The 14,865-nt window shown below is 40.4% G+C and overlaps 4 protein-coding genes across 5 annotated transcripts; 1 reads left to right on the top strand and 3 right to left on the bottom strand.

Moving 5' to 3' along the window:
* Positions 1–1,501: 1,501 nt before the first annotated feature.
* Positions 1,502–3,594, bottom strand: Ets97d (DNA-binding protein Ets97D). The gene is made up of 6 exons (XM_076900703.1): positions 3,438–3,594; positions 2,951–3,248; positions 2,719–2,869; positions 2,575–2,648; positions 2,265–2,499; positions 1,502–2,196 (listed from the first exon to the last, which is right to left on the bottom strand). The coding sequence occupies exons 1-6, from the start codon at positions 3,473–3,475 to the stop codon at positions 1,679–1,681; spliced, it is 1,314 nt and encodes a 437-aa protein (XP_076756818.1). The 5' UTR covers positions 3,476–3,594; the 3' UTR covers positions 1,502–1,678.
* Positions 3,595–4,296: 702 nt separating this feature from the next.
* Positions 4,297–6,945, bottom strand: LOC143427117 (uncharacterized). Its single transcript, XM_076901025.1, has 3 exons — positions 4,945–6,945; positions 4,675–4,876; positions 4,297–4,593 (listed from the first exon to the last, which is right to left on the bottom strand). Exons 1-3 carry the CDS (start codon positions 6,880–6,882, stop codon positions 4,316–4,318), a joined length of 2,418 nt encoding a protein of 805 aa, XP_076757140.1. The 5' UTR covers positions 6,883–6,945; the 3' UTR covers positions 4,297–4,315.
* A 1,071-nt stretch (positions 6,946–8,016) lies between these two features.
* Positions 8,017–10,831, top strand: LOC143427644 (solute carrier family 35 member E1 homolog). Of its 2 annotated transcripts, XM_076901935.1 has the most exons (4): positions 8,018–8,304; positions 8,415–8,573; positions 8,986–9,194; positions 9,256–10,831. In XM_076901935.1, exons 1-4 carry the CDS (start codon positions 8,250–8,252, stop codon positions 9,769–9,771), a joined length of 939 nt encoding a protein of 312 aa, XP_076758050.1. In that variant the 5' UTR covers positions 8,018–8,249; the 3' UTR covers positions 9,772–10,831. The 2 variants fall into 2 exon arrangements, with proteins under 2 accessions (XP_076758049.1, XP_076758050.1); XM_076901934.1 differs by having other exon boundaries at positions 8,017–8,573.
* Grip (Glutamate receptor interacting protein) lies at positions 10,773–13,798 on the bottom strand. Its single transcript, XM_076901933.1, has 5 exons — positions 12,737–13,798; positions 12,135–12,655; positions 11,705–12,024; positions 11,318–11,539; positions 10,773–11,208 (listed from the first exon to the last, which is right to left on the bottom strand). The coding sequence occupies exons 1-5, from the start codon at positions 13,254–13,256 to the stop codon at positions 10,893–10,895; spliced, it is 1,899 nt and encodes a 632-aa protein (XP_076758048.1). The 5' UTR covers positions 13,257–13,798; the 3' UTR covers positions 10,773–10,892.
* Between the last annotated feature and the right edge of the window lie 1,067 nt (positions 13,799–14,865).

Raw genomic sequence — 14,865 nt, 5'->3', positions numbered from 1 at the left:
GTGGGCTTTTTTATATGTATACCGCAAGCTCCTATCTACCGGTACATGTAGTCAGGCCAGCATTTAAGCTTTTCAACGGAACCTTCTCCTCCTCCTTCATATACTCCTCTGCCCTCCGGAAAGCTCGCGACACTTCCGGTTATCAACGCGATAGACTTCATGCCAAGTAATTTTCTCGATCGAACGAGAGAGAGAGAGAGAGAGAGAGAGAGAGAGAGGGAGAGGGAGAGAGTGAACAAGAGCACGAGAAACAGCATCACGAATGAAATACTAGACAACGAAATGAGAAAAGAGCAGTGTCCGCCGCGATTAGGATATGAATCGTACCATCACTTCCAACGACCTGCTCTTTTCATCTGATTGAATCATAAACATTGAACGGCAAATCTTAAACATTTTTCCTTCTTCACTAAAAACCGATGTTGTATCCTATGAATCGATATAGTAGCTCGCAAAAGAGTTTATAAGTTATTAACATTTGACATAATTATATTTTCTTCTTAATAAATTACGCATGAGTGTTCACGGAGAGGAGGATCACGAAGGAAATCACATCAGCGACGACGCCTGGGTGAGGTAGTAGGTTGTATAGTAGGGAATGGAAATTCGCGAGATACGAAGTCCACTGTACAACTTGCTAACTTTCCCGGTCGTCGACGCCGCAACGTTTCATCATTCACCAACATCTTCAAGAAAACATTAATCGTACCGTGCGCATGTAATCGCGTGTGTGCAGTGTAAAGATAATCATGTTAAAGAAGAAAAGAAGATGATCTACCACCATGAGCGATGCAATACTCTGTGGACACTATCCGGCATAAGTTACTACGTATCTTTGAATAGTTTTTAACATAATCTAAGATGACGAGGTGATTAGATAGAAAACCATAAGGTGGTGGCTCCTCTTATGGGGTGAAAGAATGGACGTATATGCGTGTGTGTAAAATTGGCGAGTGAAAGAAATAATGAGGAGGAACAAATGAAATGAGAAAAAGGGCAATGGCGGGCGGGCTGATTGTAAAGCCTGCCGCGTCGCCGGTCCCCTGAGACCCTAACTTGTGACGTCGCGACCGATATCTCACAGGCTAGATTCTCTGGTATTGGCGATGAGTGCTGTCTTTTGCCGATCAAAAGTCAGTCCTAGTCATCAGAGATAGAAAACGGCCGGAAACGTCGACGCTCTATAAGCGGGAATGTTAAAAAGACTCGACATTCAAAAGGTCTATTACCCATTGCTGCACGGTGCATCTTGGAAAATTAACGGAGTACCATTGTGAATATATAATGTTACGATATTGTAATTGAATATAATACGAGACGTATTTTGTAACGGAAAGAAGAAATTGTCTGGAAAAGTAATGGTTATATATTCACGTTAAAACGTTCAAAAATATTTTCTGTAGATGCATTTCGATTTTTCCGAACGTTAAGTATCGTGTATTTAGAAACTAACAATTCTATCGAAGTCGGAGTGAAAGTGTAATTAACGTAAAACAAAAAATAAACACTAATCCTTGTATTAATCTTTGTATTTCGATGTACAGTTCGATTGTCTGGATAATAATCTATGTTCTATTGCTCTTTTATTCTTCACTGAATATATACAATGGTCGATGCGAAATATGCCAGAAGTGTGGTGATAAAAATCGTTGTAACTGTAAAAAAATAGTATATTCGATCAGAAATATCTTCTGCCTTCTTCCACTAGCCTGCTTAACTCCGCCGCCGAGTAGCCCAAAACTTGCTTCAGATCGCACACGAATTTATACACGAAACGTTTCCCGTGAACCTTGGAAATCATATCTCCGTCGTAATAATAGCGCAATGCGCGGCTCAATTTCTCATAATTCATCGACGGTTTGTTTTTACGCGCGCCCCAAAGTTGTGCCACAGCTTCAGGTTGATTTAGCTTGAACTCCCCCTCGGTTCCAACCCACTGAATGGCACCTCTGTGCTCGCGATCCGTTAACAGTTCCAGCAGGAATTGCCACAATTGTATCTGACCGCTATTCACCGAACGACTTGAAGTTGCTATGGTGATTGGCGTGGAGTCAATGTTTTCTAAAGGCACGCTAACAACTCGTGCTTGCTGGTTCACCACTGGCCGCGGTTTCACAGTTTTCTGGTTACGAACTTTGATAGATTTATCCATGTTGTTCTCTGTGGGCGATGCTGAAGGGTCCTTTTGTACAACAGCTACGAAGTCATAGTTAATTAAACATTCGTTGATGATTCGACACAGACTTCTCGAAATATATACGTACCGACAAATTTGCACTTTCGAAGCAATTCTAAATGTGTCCAGAATACTTCTCCTGGGTCCAATGGCACTTTGGACTGGAATTCTTCCAGGGTGAGATTGCATAACTGTTGACCAGTGATGTTCCAATCAGCTAATCTCACAGAGGCTAAGTTGAATTGTCTGACTGCCCACTGAAGCCAATGTTTCACGTGTGTCTGTGTCCACTCTTTTGGATCGGCTGGAATTTTTAACCGTTCCTGTATAATATACTCAGATGTACAATCATGGTACATATAACAATTACAATCGATTTAATTTTGGAAAAATTCTACCTGTTCTTTCTTGTATTGTGGATCAACCATCCATCTTATGACATTTCGTTTGTCCTCATTAGTCGGAGTGGATGCTAAGTAGTAAAAATGATTGTATTTTAGAGGAATTACTAAACATTGTTCGCATAATTATTAACATGGTACCATTATTTTCTGCTAATTCTATATAATCCTCTGCAGGTTTCAAAACATCCACTATATTTATCCTCCTCTGTGTTGCTTTTATTTGAACATTTACTTGAACCAGCCCTTCCCCTTGTACACACTGGTCGACTAAGTTTTTATGGCTCTCTAGCTGAAGAAACGGTACGAACAAGAAAAACGAGCATTATCTAAGCTAAAAGTTACTATATTATTATTATTATTCAAGGGTTACCATTTGCGAGTCTTGCAGCCAAAAGGAATAATCCGTTAATTCCACACCAAGCCTTTGTTCTAGCAAATTTCTTAGAGTAGAAAGAGGCTCCCTGATGTCCATGTGTTGCATCAAGACACCCTCATTGGAGTCCTCTCCGTTTGCAGAACCTTCCAACGTGAAGCTCGGCTCCACTTCTAAATCTGAACTTTCCTGTTGCAACTGAGCCATTATATCATCTTCCTGAGATAATATAGCTTCAGGTTCCATTTTAATCCGTTTTATCATGGCATAATCAGAGTCGTCGTCTGTGTCGAAACTAATAAAACAAACAAATTACTTTTCACGATCGACATTGTAGATTACGTTGCAAGCTTTGAGACTCGCGAAGAAATGCTATTCTATTTCGATATTAGAAAAATATATCGGAGAAGGTGTTGGTGTTTTGTTGCAACAGAGAGATGCAATATGTTTTCCAGATTCTGACGGAAATTAAACGGAGACTGACCTCTTGTCGGAACTTTTTCGTCTGCTTCCCAGATCCATTAGAATCGAAATGGAACTGTCAGGATCCGTTAAAGACGATACGAACGAATGTTAACCTTTACAAAATAATGAACGCACCCTTTATAAATTAGCGGACATTTTGTAACAGGTGTACAGCCATAAACTACGAAGAATTACAGAATGTACTACGGCTCGAATTTTTAAAAAATTTCTCCCACAGATGGCACTGGAAGGTAAAAGAACACGATAGTCGATTGTGAACCAACCTTCATGATTTTGAACGTAACGGTCACTTTAAATCGAATACGAAAAGGTAAGCGTCGAAGGATCATTTAAATTTAATTCTTGAAATATAAAATGTAATTTGAGAATTGAAAATAAAATTCGCTAGTAGAATTTGAAATTAATATATGCAATCTAGCTTATATTATGCGTATATACATACATATGTAGCTGTACTCTCTAATATATTCAATATAACTTAAGTACAATTCAACAGATTTAATAAATAAATATTTACAGTAATCGGCAGTGAGACTAGGCTTTTATCATCTAATAAGTTCGTCAACTGAAATTTTACAATTCTCAAAGTATGTCGAAACAGAACTTAATAAGTTGAAAAAGCTAACGGAAATATACAATTTGGGTAATTACTAATTTCTACTAAACTTTCGTAGTAATTATTTGATAAAATACAAGTGATGTACCTTCAACACACATTCCTTCTGGTTTTAGAATGCCAACGAACAGTCTTCTTCTTTTCGTATGAACAATTGCTATAATAATTACTAAGAGATAAACTACTGTGATGTGTTGGAGCGAAAATAATTTGTTAAGGAATCTAAGGTATTTGTTAAAGAACTTAAGGTATCGATAAGGCTAAATAATTATATGTTTCAGCGCAGCCTTTAACGAAAGACTTTTCGTGTCGTCGACTAAGCTCAGAACGGATTGTCCGGAGAAATTTGGTAGGTCGGCGATAGCACCGCTATCCAACAACTTCTGGGCGATTAATGCGTGACTATGTTCCAGTGCATGAAAGAATGGAGTCCTTCCGGAACGATTGTCCTTCAGATTTACTTCCGCACCGGCTTGTATCAGAGCGTTAACTCCCTCTAAATAACCGTTGGATGCACAGTAATGCAAAGGAGCGAATCCTTGAGAAGAAGCATACATTAAATCAATATACGAATAGATTTTTATTTGAATTCTTTCGTATCGTTTACGCGAATATTTACCTGTTGAATCGACTTGGTTCAGCAACTTGGGTTCTGTCACGTAACTCAGTAGACGTGGTAAAAGCGAAGACGACTGCTTACTAGCTAAAATAACCGCCGATTCGTGAAGGAGCTCTGATAAAATGGGCTTCGCTCCAGCTTCTAGTAACAACTTTACTATGTTTTCGGATGCATCATACTTGACTGCTAGCTCCAAACATGTCTGAAAAGGTATTTGTTATTTATCCCATTCCTTTTCGAAGTTTGCTAAATATACAAGTATAAATTTACCATTCCATCCTCGGTTAATACGTCAATGTCGATCTTCGAAGCTTTTAATACCAGTAATAGCCTCTGCACTTCTTGAACTCGATCATTCAATACTGCTTTATGTATGTTCAACATACCGTTATCATCCCATTCTTTCATTCCTTCGTAATCTCTTTCTAATTGTATAGCACCCTTCTTATATAAATCATGAGGCATTGAAAATATCTGTTTCACTCTGTTAACATCTGCATTGTGATTAAAGTAGTCATTCAAGTAATTATCGAAGTCGAATATCAATTCGCTATCTTCAACAGGTACTGGTGTTTTCATTTGGTACAGATCTATATTATCAATACAATAATTTATAGGTTTAGGTTGATCCTGTGTTTCTGTTTGCGTTTGAATTTCTCGCATGATAGGAGGGGGTTTGATAGTTGAACGCTCCGTTTGTTTTATTCTACTCAGAGCAGGTGTGTCTTCTTTCACTAATATAAAACATGTTGCTTCTAGAAGACCAAATACTTCGGTTTGAATTTGAGAGTCATGAACTGTTCTTAATTTTTCGGGAGGAATAATCGGTACTTGTTTTCCTTTACCTATTCCGCATTCTGCAAGAGCGTGTAAAGCTTTAGCTCGAAGTTCTTCATCTTGCACACTAATTAATGCTTGTTTAATTACATCTAAACATTCCGATAATTTCTTTTCCTTATCGCTATCTACAATTTTATTAGCTAATGTGATGTTAATATCCGTTTCACAAGAGTCTACCTTATTATTTGCCTCTGTACATTCATTTTGGTTCTTATTATCTATATTTCTATTATTTACAGGTATTGAAGTACAATTTTTCTCTTGCTCAGATATAGCTATAACTGCATCGTTGTTACCAGTTTTATTATCAAATTTCTCTTTCTTAGAGTTTCCTGTATCCTTCTCTGAAATATCAACACAATATCTTTTACTCTCTTTAGATTTCATATTATGTACATTTTTATTTGATTCATCAGTCTCTTTCAGTGGATAACTAGTCAAATCAGAATTAGAACGTTTTTTTGTATTTTTCTTTGCAGGAGACGTACTAGCTCTATTAACGATAACTTCATTCTTGGAGATTGACAATTTCTCGCATCTAACTATAGGAAATTTTAACTTTGCTAATTGGGTATCTAAACTCTTAATAGATAACAAATTTGTTTTCTTCTGAGTTTCTACTTCTGTTGGTATACAGCTATTTTTATTTGATACATCCTTTTTCTCACTATTTGAATTTTTTTTTTCTTCACTTGGTAATGTTAAATTATCTTTCTTCCGCGGTGTTGCAGTTGCAGAGACATTAGAAATATCTCGTAACTTTTTCAGTAACAATAGTCCATTATTTTGATTTGCTTTATTTATTTTAGTTAAAACATAATTGTTTTTAACAATATCCTTATTTTTATCTTGTACTTCAGGTAACTTTTGGACAGTTGCGGGCAATTTATTAGGAGAAATAGATTTAATAACTATTTGTGAGCCTACGGGCTGTGCTTGAGATCTTTGTGCACCGGGCAGCGATAATGACTTGAACAGTTCATTAATATTATTTGTGGAGTCTAAAGTTTGTCTGGTATGTACACTTTTTTGAGTATTTATCGTATTCTTTCGAGTCAGAAATTGTACTTTAACTTCTCCCAAATCTTTACCATCTTGTGTCTTTATCCTCAACTTTTTTATACTATGCATCGGTACTTGCATTTTATTCTTCCAACTAATCAGATTACCCGACAATTTAGAATTGGCGGCAGTAACCATTTCTTGATTCTTGACTAAACTGACCGACGTAACATTGTATTTCTTGCAGTTGATCATGCTCGGAAATTTGTGAGGCAACGTGAATTCGCGCTTGCATTCTATAATAGGAATATTAATATCTTTCATTTTGCGAGTCTTCTTTGACGGTGGCGAAGACAGATGATCCATTTAATTGTAACACTTATCAGAGCTTCGGGGAATCGTGAAATTCGCTGTTAACAATTAATAATTAAAGGTCGCTGGAACTATAGAATCACGCCTTGAAACATGCTACGTATAACCTGTGCATGGTGATATAATGTCACTTGGATCGGTCGAATATCGTACTCGTTTGTGCGATGGAAATTTTTGTCCTTCCCACAAAAACTTCCCCTCATTCAATGGATCGTTTGCAACGTAGTTTACAATAGTACACAATTGGGATCATCTGTTCTGTATAAATCGGGACATCCCTCCGTTGAGATTCACTGCCACCTACTTTGCGCTTCACAAACTTCATTTTATCGTTGATATCGGGGAAAACATGCGGTTTTTTGTTCTACTTTTCGCAACTGTTACGATTCAATCAGAACCAAATAAAATGCATCGTTGCGAGAATGATCGAGTTTTTAAACAAAAGTAGATGATTTTAAAGCTGAAAAAGTAAAAGGCTTAAATATAGGATAATTAAGTAGACAGAAGAACTTGGTAGAAGTCCAAAGTAACGAATGGACTGCGGTATATATTAATATTACAGTGAAACATACATTTTTATTAGATTTTATGTGTACTTGTTGATAAATTAATTATTCCTGTTGGTAAATTGTATTTGCGACGGTATGTGTAAACGTTTAATAGGAAGTAGGAATTTTGTCCATCAGTAGTTGGTACTACTCGTTATATGTATTATATATGTAATTGCGCATGCTATGAAGTAGAAAGTCTACAATGAATATTTGTTATCATTATGTAATACGTTTGAAGAAGATATTCATCGAAATACGTTATCATATCTCTCTTACCGTGCGTCATTGTAACTTATTGTGAGTTCTAAGTATTCCCTAAGCAAGAGACAGAAATTCCCAGCAAACCTGACCTCATTCGAATTCGAAACCACACTGTAAAAAATTACTATGTCCACTATTACATTTTCCAAACACTTTGATCGAGCATTATCTAATTGACATTAAATTACATAAACTTAATCGATACATTGTACCATGCGCAGTTAGATTCATGACTTTGCGCTAAATTCTGTTTTATTTACAGATGGCTAAATGCCTCGTGGGATTGAGTAACTATCGAATTACGTAAACATCGCTGGAACGTGTTTGAAGCGTGCGCCACGTGTTTTCTACGGTGCTCGGGGGAAAAGGAGGGAGATAGCGTATTAGAAGAGGGAGAGAGAAATGCCAGCTGTGCGTGAATTCCATCTGAGGCAGCGGCCACAAATACCAATCACAGTCTGAAAGCGTCGTGCTAGCTGACTGCGTATACGTATGGAGTGAGGACGCGGAAAATTGTGTTGACAGGAGGCCAGTTCCGTGCAATCATGGATGATCGCCGTAACAGCCGCGAAGTGGTCACCGTATTGTTTCTCTGTTTACTGTGGTACGGGATCTCGAGTAGCAATAATGTAGTGGGCAAGATGCTGCTCTCGGAGTTTCCGTACCCGTTAACCGTGACCATGGTACAGTTAACTTCGATCACTATTTATTCAGGCCCGTTCTTCAATCTGTGGGGTGTGAGAAAATACACGCGCAACATACCATGGGGATACTACATGCGACTTATAGTGCCACTCGCCCTAGGCAAATTTCTGGCTAATGTGTTTGGCCACGTCAGCATTTGGAAAGTACCCGTGTCGTACGCTCATACTGGTACGAGATATTATTTTGGCAGTCACGTGTACCGCGGACGATACGTGTACACCTTTAAAAATAAAACACGACGACCTTCGCGCCTGAACGAGGAATAACTATGTTCTTACGACGATTCGTATCTTTCGGTGCTCGTAGTACGATAACGGCGATAAAGTTATTTAATTGGGACTGTTATCTATTGCAATATTCATTTCAGCTGTAGATTTGAGTTGATAATAGTCTGCTAGCGCAGAGGATTAGAAATTCAAATCGAGTCTTTTGTTTAGTATACTAACATGAACATGAATTGCTTTTCGTTATCGTACGTAGATTAAGTGCATACAAATTCTAAGAAGCGCTAGTATAAGTACATTATTTACTTTTAGTTTTATATATCTTGTATATTAACTGAAGTTTGGCTCTGTCTCAGTGAAGGCTACAATGCCGTTCTTCACGGTGTTCCTCTCGAGAATCATACTGAAGGAGAAGCAGACCTGGAAGGTATACCTTAGCCTAGTCCCAATTGTTGTTGGCGTGGCTGTAGCCACACTTACAGAACTAAGTTTCAACATGGTGGGTTTGTTGAGTGCCTTAGCATCTACCATGGCATTCTCCTTGCAGAATATTTATTCTAAAAAGGTAAGGCTTCAAACATTTTTCTGTAAAATCGCGACGATATCAATGATGGGTTCATTTTCAGGTGCTACACGATACTGGAATACATCACTTAAGGCTTCTACTCATTTTGGGCCGATTGGCACTGATACTCTTTTCTCCTATATGGTTACTGTACGATCTAAGGAGGTTGATATATGATCCGATTACCGGCAATTCCGTCAGTATAAGTTACTACATAATGGCTCTGCTATTCCTGGATGGTGTGTTGAACTGGCTACAGAACATAATTGCCTTTTCGATATTGTCCATCGTCACCCCCTTAACTTACGCAGTGGCTAGTGCGAGCAAACGTATATTCGTGATCGCCGTGACTTTGTTTGTGCTTGGTAATCCGGTGACAGGGTTGAATATATTTGGTATGACGTTAGCAATTTTTGGTGTACTATGTTACAACAAGGCCAAGTACGATCAGAGATTGGAAAAGGAGAGTCACACGGCGCTTCCTACGTATTATGACAAAAACGTTAACGGCAGCAGTGGTGGTTCCTTCATGGTAAATGGTTGGACTGGAAAGAAGCAACCACTGTTCGCAGTCTAGTCTGCATCAATAGACTCGTTTTCCATTTGACAAATTTGTATGAGTTTTTTTCTTCTGTACAATGGCGTTTCAATTATGGTAACGCGTTTGTTTGTCCAGGAAACAATGCAGTAATTAGGGCAATGTATATAGATCAAAACTCATATGAAGACAAAAAGTATTTATATACCCCGACATATATTTTATTAACATTATTGTGCACAAAGATGTGAATTCGGTTACTATTCGAATTTGGTTGCGTTTTCCGTTTGTTTTAGCTTCGAGATTATTGTAGAACAATTTTATATTAACGTTATCTTGCTTCTTATGGGAGAATAGACCTGCTGGCAAGGTGGGACTGTACAATTCGCGAAATCGTTGGCGTTCGGTAGCTGATTGCTGGGTCAATTAGCGTTCAAGATCGATTACATTCCCGTGTATGTCGCAAAGACAATGGCGAGTAGATAAAAATCCGGCATCGGCCGTGCTCGATCGATATCGAGCGTTTACGTAGTATTGATTAGGTTTTAAATTAAATACCTTCCTCCAGTTATTAGCTCAGGTGTCACGATTCGATTTCATCAGCTCCTTAGGTTGTTGCGAACAGTTTAACCCTCTACAGAAAGCTTTTGCGATTAATACTCTCAAAAGACATCTATTTACATAGGACTGATACCACCGAGACATTTTTTTTTATGGACTGTAAGTATTAATTTATGAATTTCTTATGTACAGTTGGCGGAACGAATACAGTGAGGACTTGGAAGTTATAGAAACCTGTATCGACACTTCTTGGGTGCTAGAGCTTAATTTAAATCCCTCAATCACAGTCATTAGATTAGAATCGCGTAGACCTTCCGAGTGCCTTACTATATTAATTTTAGCGATTGTATCACTTCGTAGAAATAATTCTGGAAATAATTCTTAGAGGGTTAAACGCATGTCACGTATTGACATTCTTACAGACGTGTGGTCGAGTGTTGGTGTGCATGGGCTCTGTATGCAGGAGAGGTTGTTCTAGCTAAAAGCAATCTATACATTTATTTTTATAAATAAAATACAGGTGTGTACAAAAATATAACCAGATATGTTCGCCACTTTCCATATTGCACACTGCTCCGTCACTTCGACTTTCTTTCCTCCTAAAGAGCTTTTACGATATTAGGAGGAGACAGCGATCGAGCCACTGTGAGATCCAGACGTGGTCCAGCCGCAGCGATCAATGGAACAGCCAAACAACAATCGCAGTCTTCCGTGCTGGCCTCGTTCACCCGAAGAATTCTGTCATACGGTTTTAACACTCCGTCACATGGTCCACCAGGTCGAAGACGATTTATATAGACACCACGCTCGTACAGGCCATCGGATACCGAGAATCCAAAGTCTTCGTAGACTGGGTCCTTGTGCAGAGAAACGTGAACTATCTGTTGAGGTCTGTCCGGGTTACATTCTTGTGGTCTGGGAACGAAAAAAAGATAATTATTCTCAGAACGTTGTTCCTAAATTGAGTATAATTTTATGTGGGAACACCAGCAGGATTAGTAAGTTCTATGATTGTTTCTTTTACCCAGGATAAGGAGGCATAGATAAATCCAGTTGACCGCTGTCTACGGAAGCTGTATCCCAGAGTCTTAGAATCTCCGGACCTGTTCCGCTATTCTCGCCCAGCTCTCCCCAAGAATCCACCGCACTATCCACACTGGGTAGGCTCTCCCTAGCTGGTCGTAAGATTCCTGTCTGATACTGTTGCACCGTGTCGCTTCCTATGCTGGTATCCTTGCAATATTCTCTATAAATCCAGTATTCCTTCATTTTCTATACTTTTTAGCGAGCAATCCTTTTATTTGTCTCTCATATATATATATGTTATTTAGGTTTAGAATTTTAAAAGAAACTAGGAATTACGAAAGAGACTAAAAAGAGATTCATTAGCATTACTAGCGCACACAGTTACCGGGTTTCTGTAGTGGGATCCGGTTTCCTCACGGTCAGAGCGATAACCGAGCTGCCTGGTCGATGTAACAGTTGCGCAGCTTGCCTGAGGTCGCCAGGATCTAGTTTTTGTCCATCTATAGCCAATAACCTGTCTCCTGGAGCTAGGCTGCCGGTTCTATAAGCCAAAGATCCCTTGCGGACCTCGGTGATAATTAGATCCTCGTTCACCGTAAGACCTACATCCGGTTGACCGCCTACGGGTCTTGCAACCCGCACTGTGAACACTCCTGAACTGGGTACTACCGGTCCGCCAACCTTGTACTCCGTCACTAATTCAATCTATCAAAAGATAAACCTACTGTTTAACATCTGAATTGCGGTGATGGTTCAAACAGTGAAGTACTGTGTAACTTCTCGACAGAGCAATTATACTCGATTATTATACCTACCATTTGAGAAGTTTCCAAGATGCCAGTCACCTCAGTCGCTTGAAGGTCTCTGAGCATTATACGATTAATCGCGAGCACTTTATCCCCAGGCAGGAGAACTCCGCTGCGCTCAGCCGGACCTCCAGCCTCCAATAAACTGACAACATAGTTCATACGATCCTCTGCAGGCTTCAAAGCCAGGCCATACCCTTTATGATCAGGTCTGAGGACCACAGTTAAACTCTCCTTCGTTTGTAAAGTCTGATTGGAATTCTGCTGCGCTTGTGGCTGCGCCCTCCTCTTCACGGTTCTATGCGAAGCACTGGGCGGCCTTGGTAAAATCTGCAGCCTGGCTATGCGGGAGTCAAAGTTGTTCCTAAGTAATTTGGCAGCCGTGACGGCATCCTGAACGGGAGTTTCGTCCACCGCTAGAAGTTTGTCGCCTGGTTGTAGGGCGCCACATCGGTCCGCGGTGCTTGCTGGTCTTAAACTTTCGATGTAGACACCGTTTGACGTTTCTCTGACTGTCAGGCCTAGTTCCCCTGCAATTATGAGCGTTAATAATCTGTTTTTTTTTTTTTTTTTAAGCGAACATCTAAACTTATGTCAGAAAACGAAATTACCAGAGAGCCCTCGTTCCAATTGTACTAATAGAGGACCGGAAGTGGCGGCCCTAGCCTCCTCCATATTGGCAACATCGTACTCGATGGTCAGAGAAGCCACAGGAGCGTCGGAGCTCCTCCTGAGCGCTCTCTGCGCTTCCGCCAATGTCAAACCTCGCAATTCGGTATCATCTACAGCCAATAACCTGTCCCCAGGTCTGACTCTTCCTTCTTTTGCAGCTGGCCCGTCAGATTTCACCCCAGTGACCACCAAGGCCCTGGATACTCCTCCTCTGAGGGTAACTCCTAGACTTCCGCCTTCACGTTCAACTCTGACCTGAGCAACTTTGGACGAGACGCTGGAAGGCGTCGATACGGGATTGTCTTGGTCATCCAGGAACAAGAAACTGTGTGGATGGTAAGATTGAGGCGAGATCTCGTCGGTTCTAGCTGAATCCGAGCTGGCAGAGGTGGCCACGCTTCCTGGCCTAGTACGGTTCTTATGGGAACGCATGGTGGTCAGTCTCAACGAACTGAACATTCTCGACAGCCTGCCCTCGACGTAATCTACGAAGCACTAATGCTCTTTCCGTTCCACGTGACCATTACCATCGCGCTCTACGTGTTCTCGTTGGGCATCCAGTAGGAGGCTCTCTATTGTCGTAATCCAGACCAGATGAACCCACTTAACTGTTCATTTAGAGTAATCCATAGATGCCAATTGGCGTTTTGGCATTAAATGGCTGGTAGATATTTTCTTACGGTCTTCTCGCGAAGACCGTTTACTTCTCACTAGGTATTACATTGAAACTATTACACTTAAACTGGTAAACCGTGATTAATGACGAATAAAAACCATTTCAGGGCGATTGAACGTGTGAACGACAAATAGGAGCACCCGGAGGAGCAGCAGGTCGCCAAGGAGTAACTGCTATCGGCGAATTCTTGTTGCTCGCCGCGTAAACAGGCCACACGTTGGTGTCTTTGTTCGCGGATCCGAAGAGCCGTGTTGTCGATGGAAACTCGTCGTAGAGCCTGGCGTACAGAGAACTGTGACGAGTGTGCGATGCTTGTCGAAAATAGCCGCACGATGTAGGGCCGCAATCGCGGGTAGCGTCGGGTCTATTTATAGGAGCGAGAGAGAGAAAAAGACAGAGAGGGTGATGCGTGCGTGCGGCCCTGCGGGCGCCCCGCAGTCGCCGCACCGTCAAATAAGTCTGCACTTCTCGTTAAAAGCTTCGATTTCGAGCGTCCGTGTTCCCTCGAACCCGTCGTAAACCCGTCCTTTCTTCCTCGATTTCACACCGCGCGCCGTTTGAAGCCGGTGCCCCGCCTCGACTTTATACCAGAGATCCCCTTTTATTTTTAGTTGCCGATATAATCCACAACGTCGAACGAGAGTACTTCTACCCAGACCGTCCTCCATGCGATTTATTCAACGATCAAATCAGAGTTTCCATCATTGCGCCGATGAAAAGTTCAATTACTTCACGAGATTGCAACACGCTTCAAACTTCGAACTTATGGCAGGATATGTCAGTGTTATACGTTTCGCTTGGAGTGTGGAATGATTTTTTGGATCTGCAGGATTTGCGTGGGCATAAAAATTAGACAGAGGAGCACAGTTTTCGTTTATATTAATTTTATACAAAATATTTTGTCAATTATTTCTAAGGTACGCGATACTTATCAAATTGCTAGAGGTATTTTCGCTACAGTTGATCGTTAGAACAATATTCGTTAAATAAACAAAGCTACAAACAGCTGTGGGAGCTTGAGAAAATTGTGGTTGCGTTCAGTTTCGAAACAATCTGTTTATAATAGCCGGTTAAATAGGAGGTGAGCAAGAAACTGCGGATTCAGGGTCCATTGACCGATACTCTTAACCGGTAGGTTTTTGCGGCTTCTTCCTACAGCGTCTCACTCCTCTCTAAATCTCTCCTCGCTTTAATTTCTCGGGCTGCTTAGCCTCTCGATTCGTCTTCTTCCCTCCCAGCTGATTCGATCGCCATTTCGCGGAACCCATGCGTTCACCTTTCATCGTCCTTTCGCTTCGCTTGAAACTTGGTCAAATTTAAATTGATTCAACAAACCGAGGCATCACTAATTTGATCACGACTGGATACTTTTATGGGTCTCTAATGAAAATT

Source organism: Xylocopa sonorina, chromosome 9 (assembly GCF_050948175.1).
Source record: "Xylocopa sonorina isolate GNS202 chromosome 9, iyXylSono1_principal, whole genome shotgun sequence".
In the NCBI taxonomy this organism is placed as follows: domain Eukaryota; kingdom Metazoa; phylum Arthropoda; class Insecta; order Hymenoptera; family Apidae; genus Xylocopa; species Xylocopa sonorina.
The sequence above is the reverse complement of the archived record's forward strand: the minus strand, read 5'-3'. Positions and strand labels throughout refer to the sequence as shown.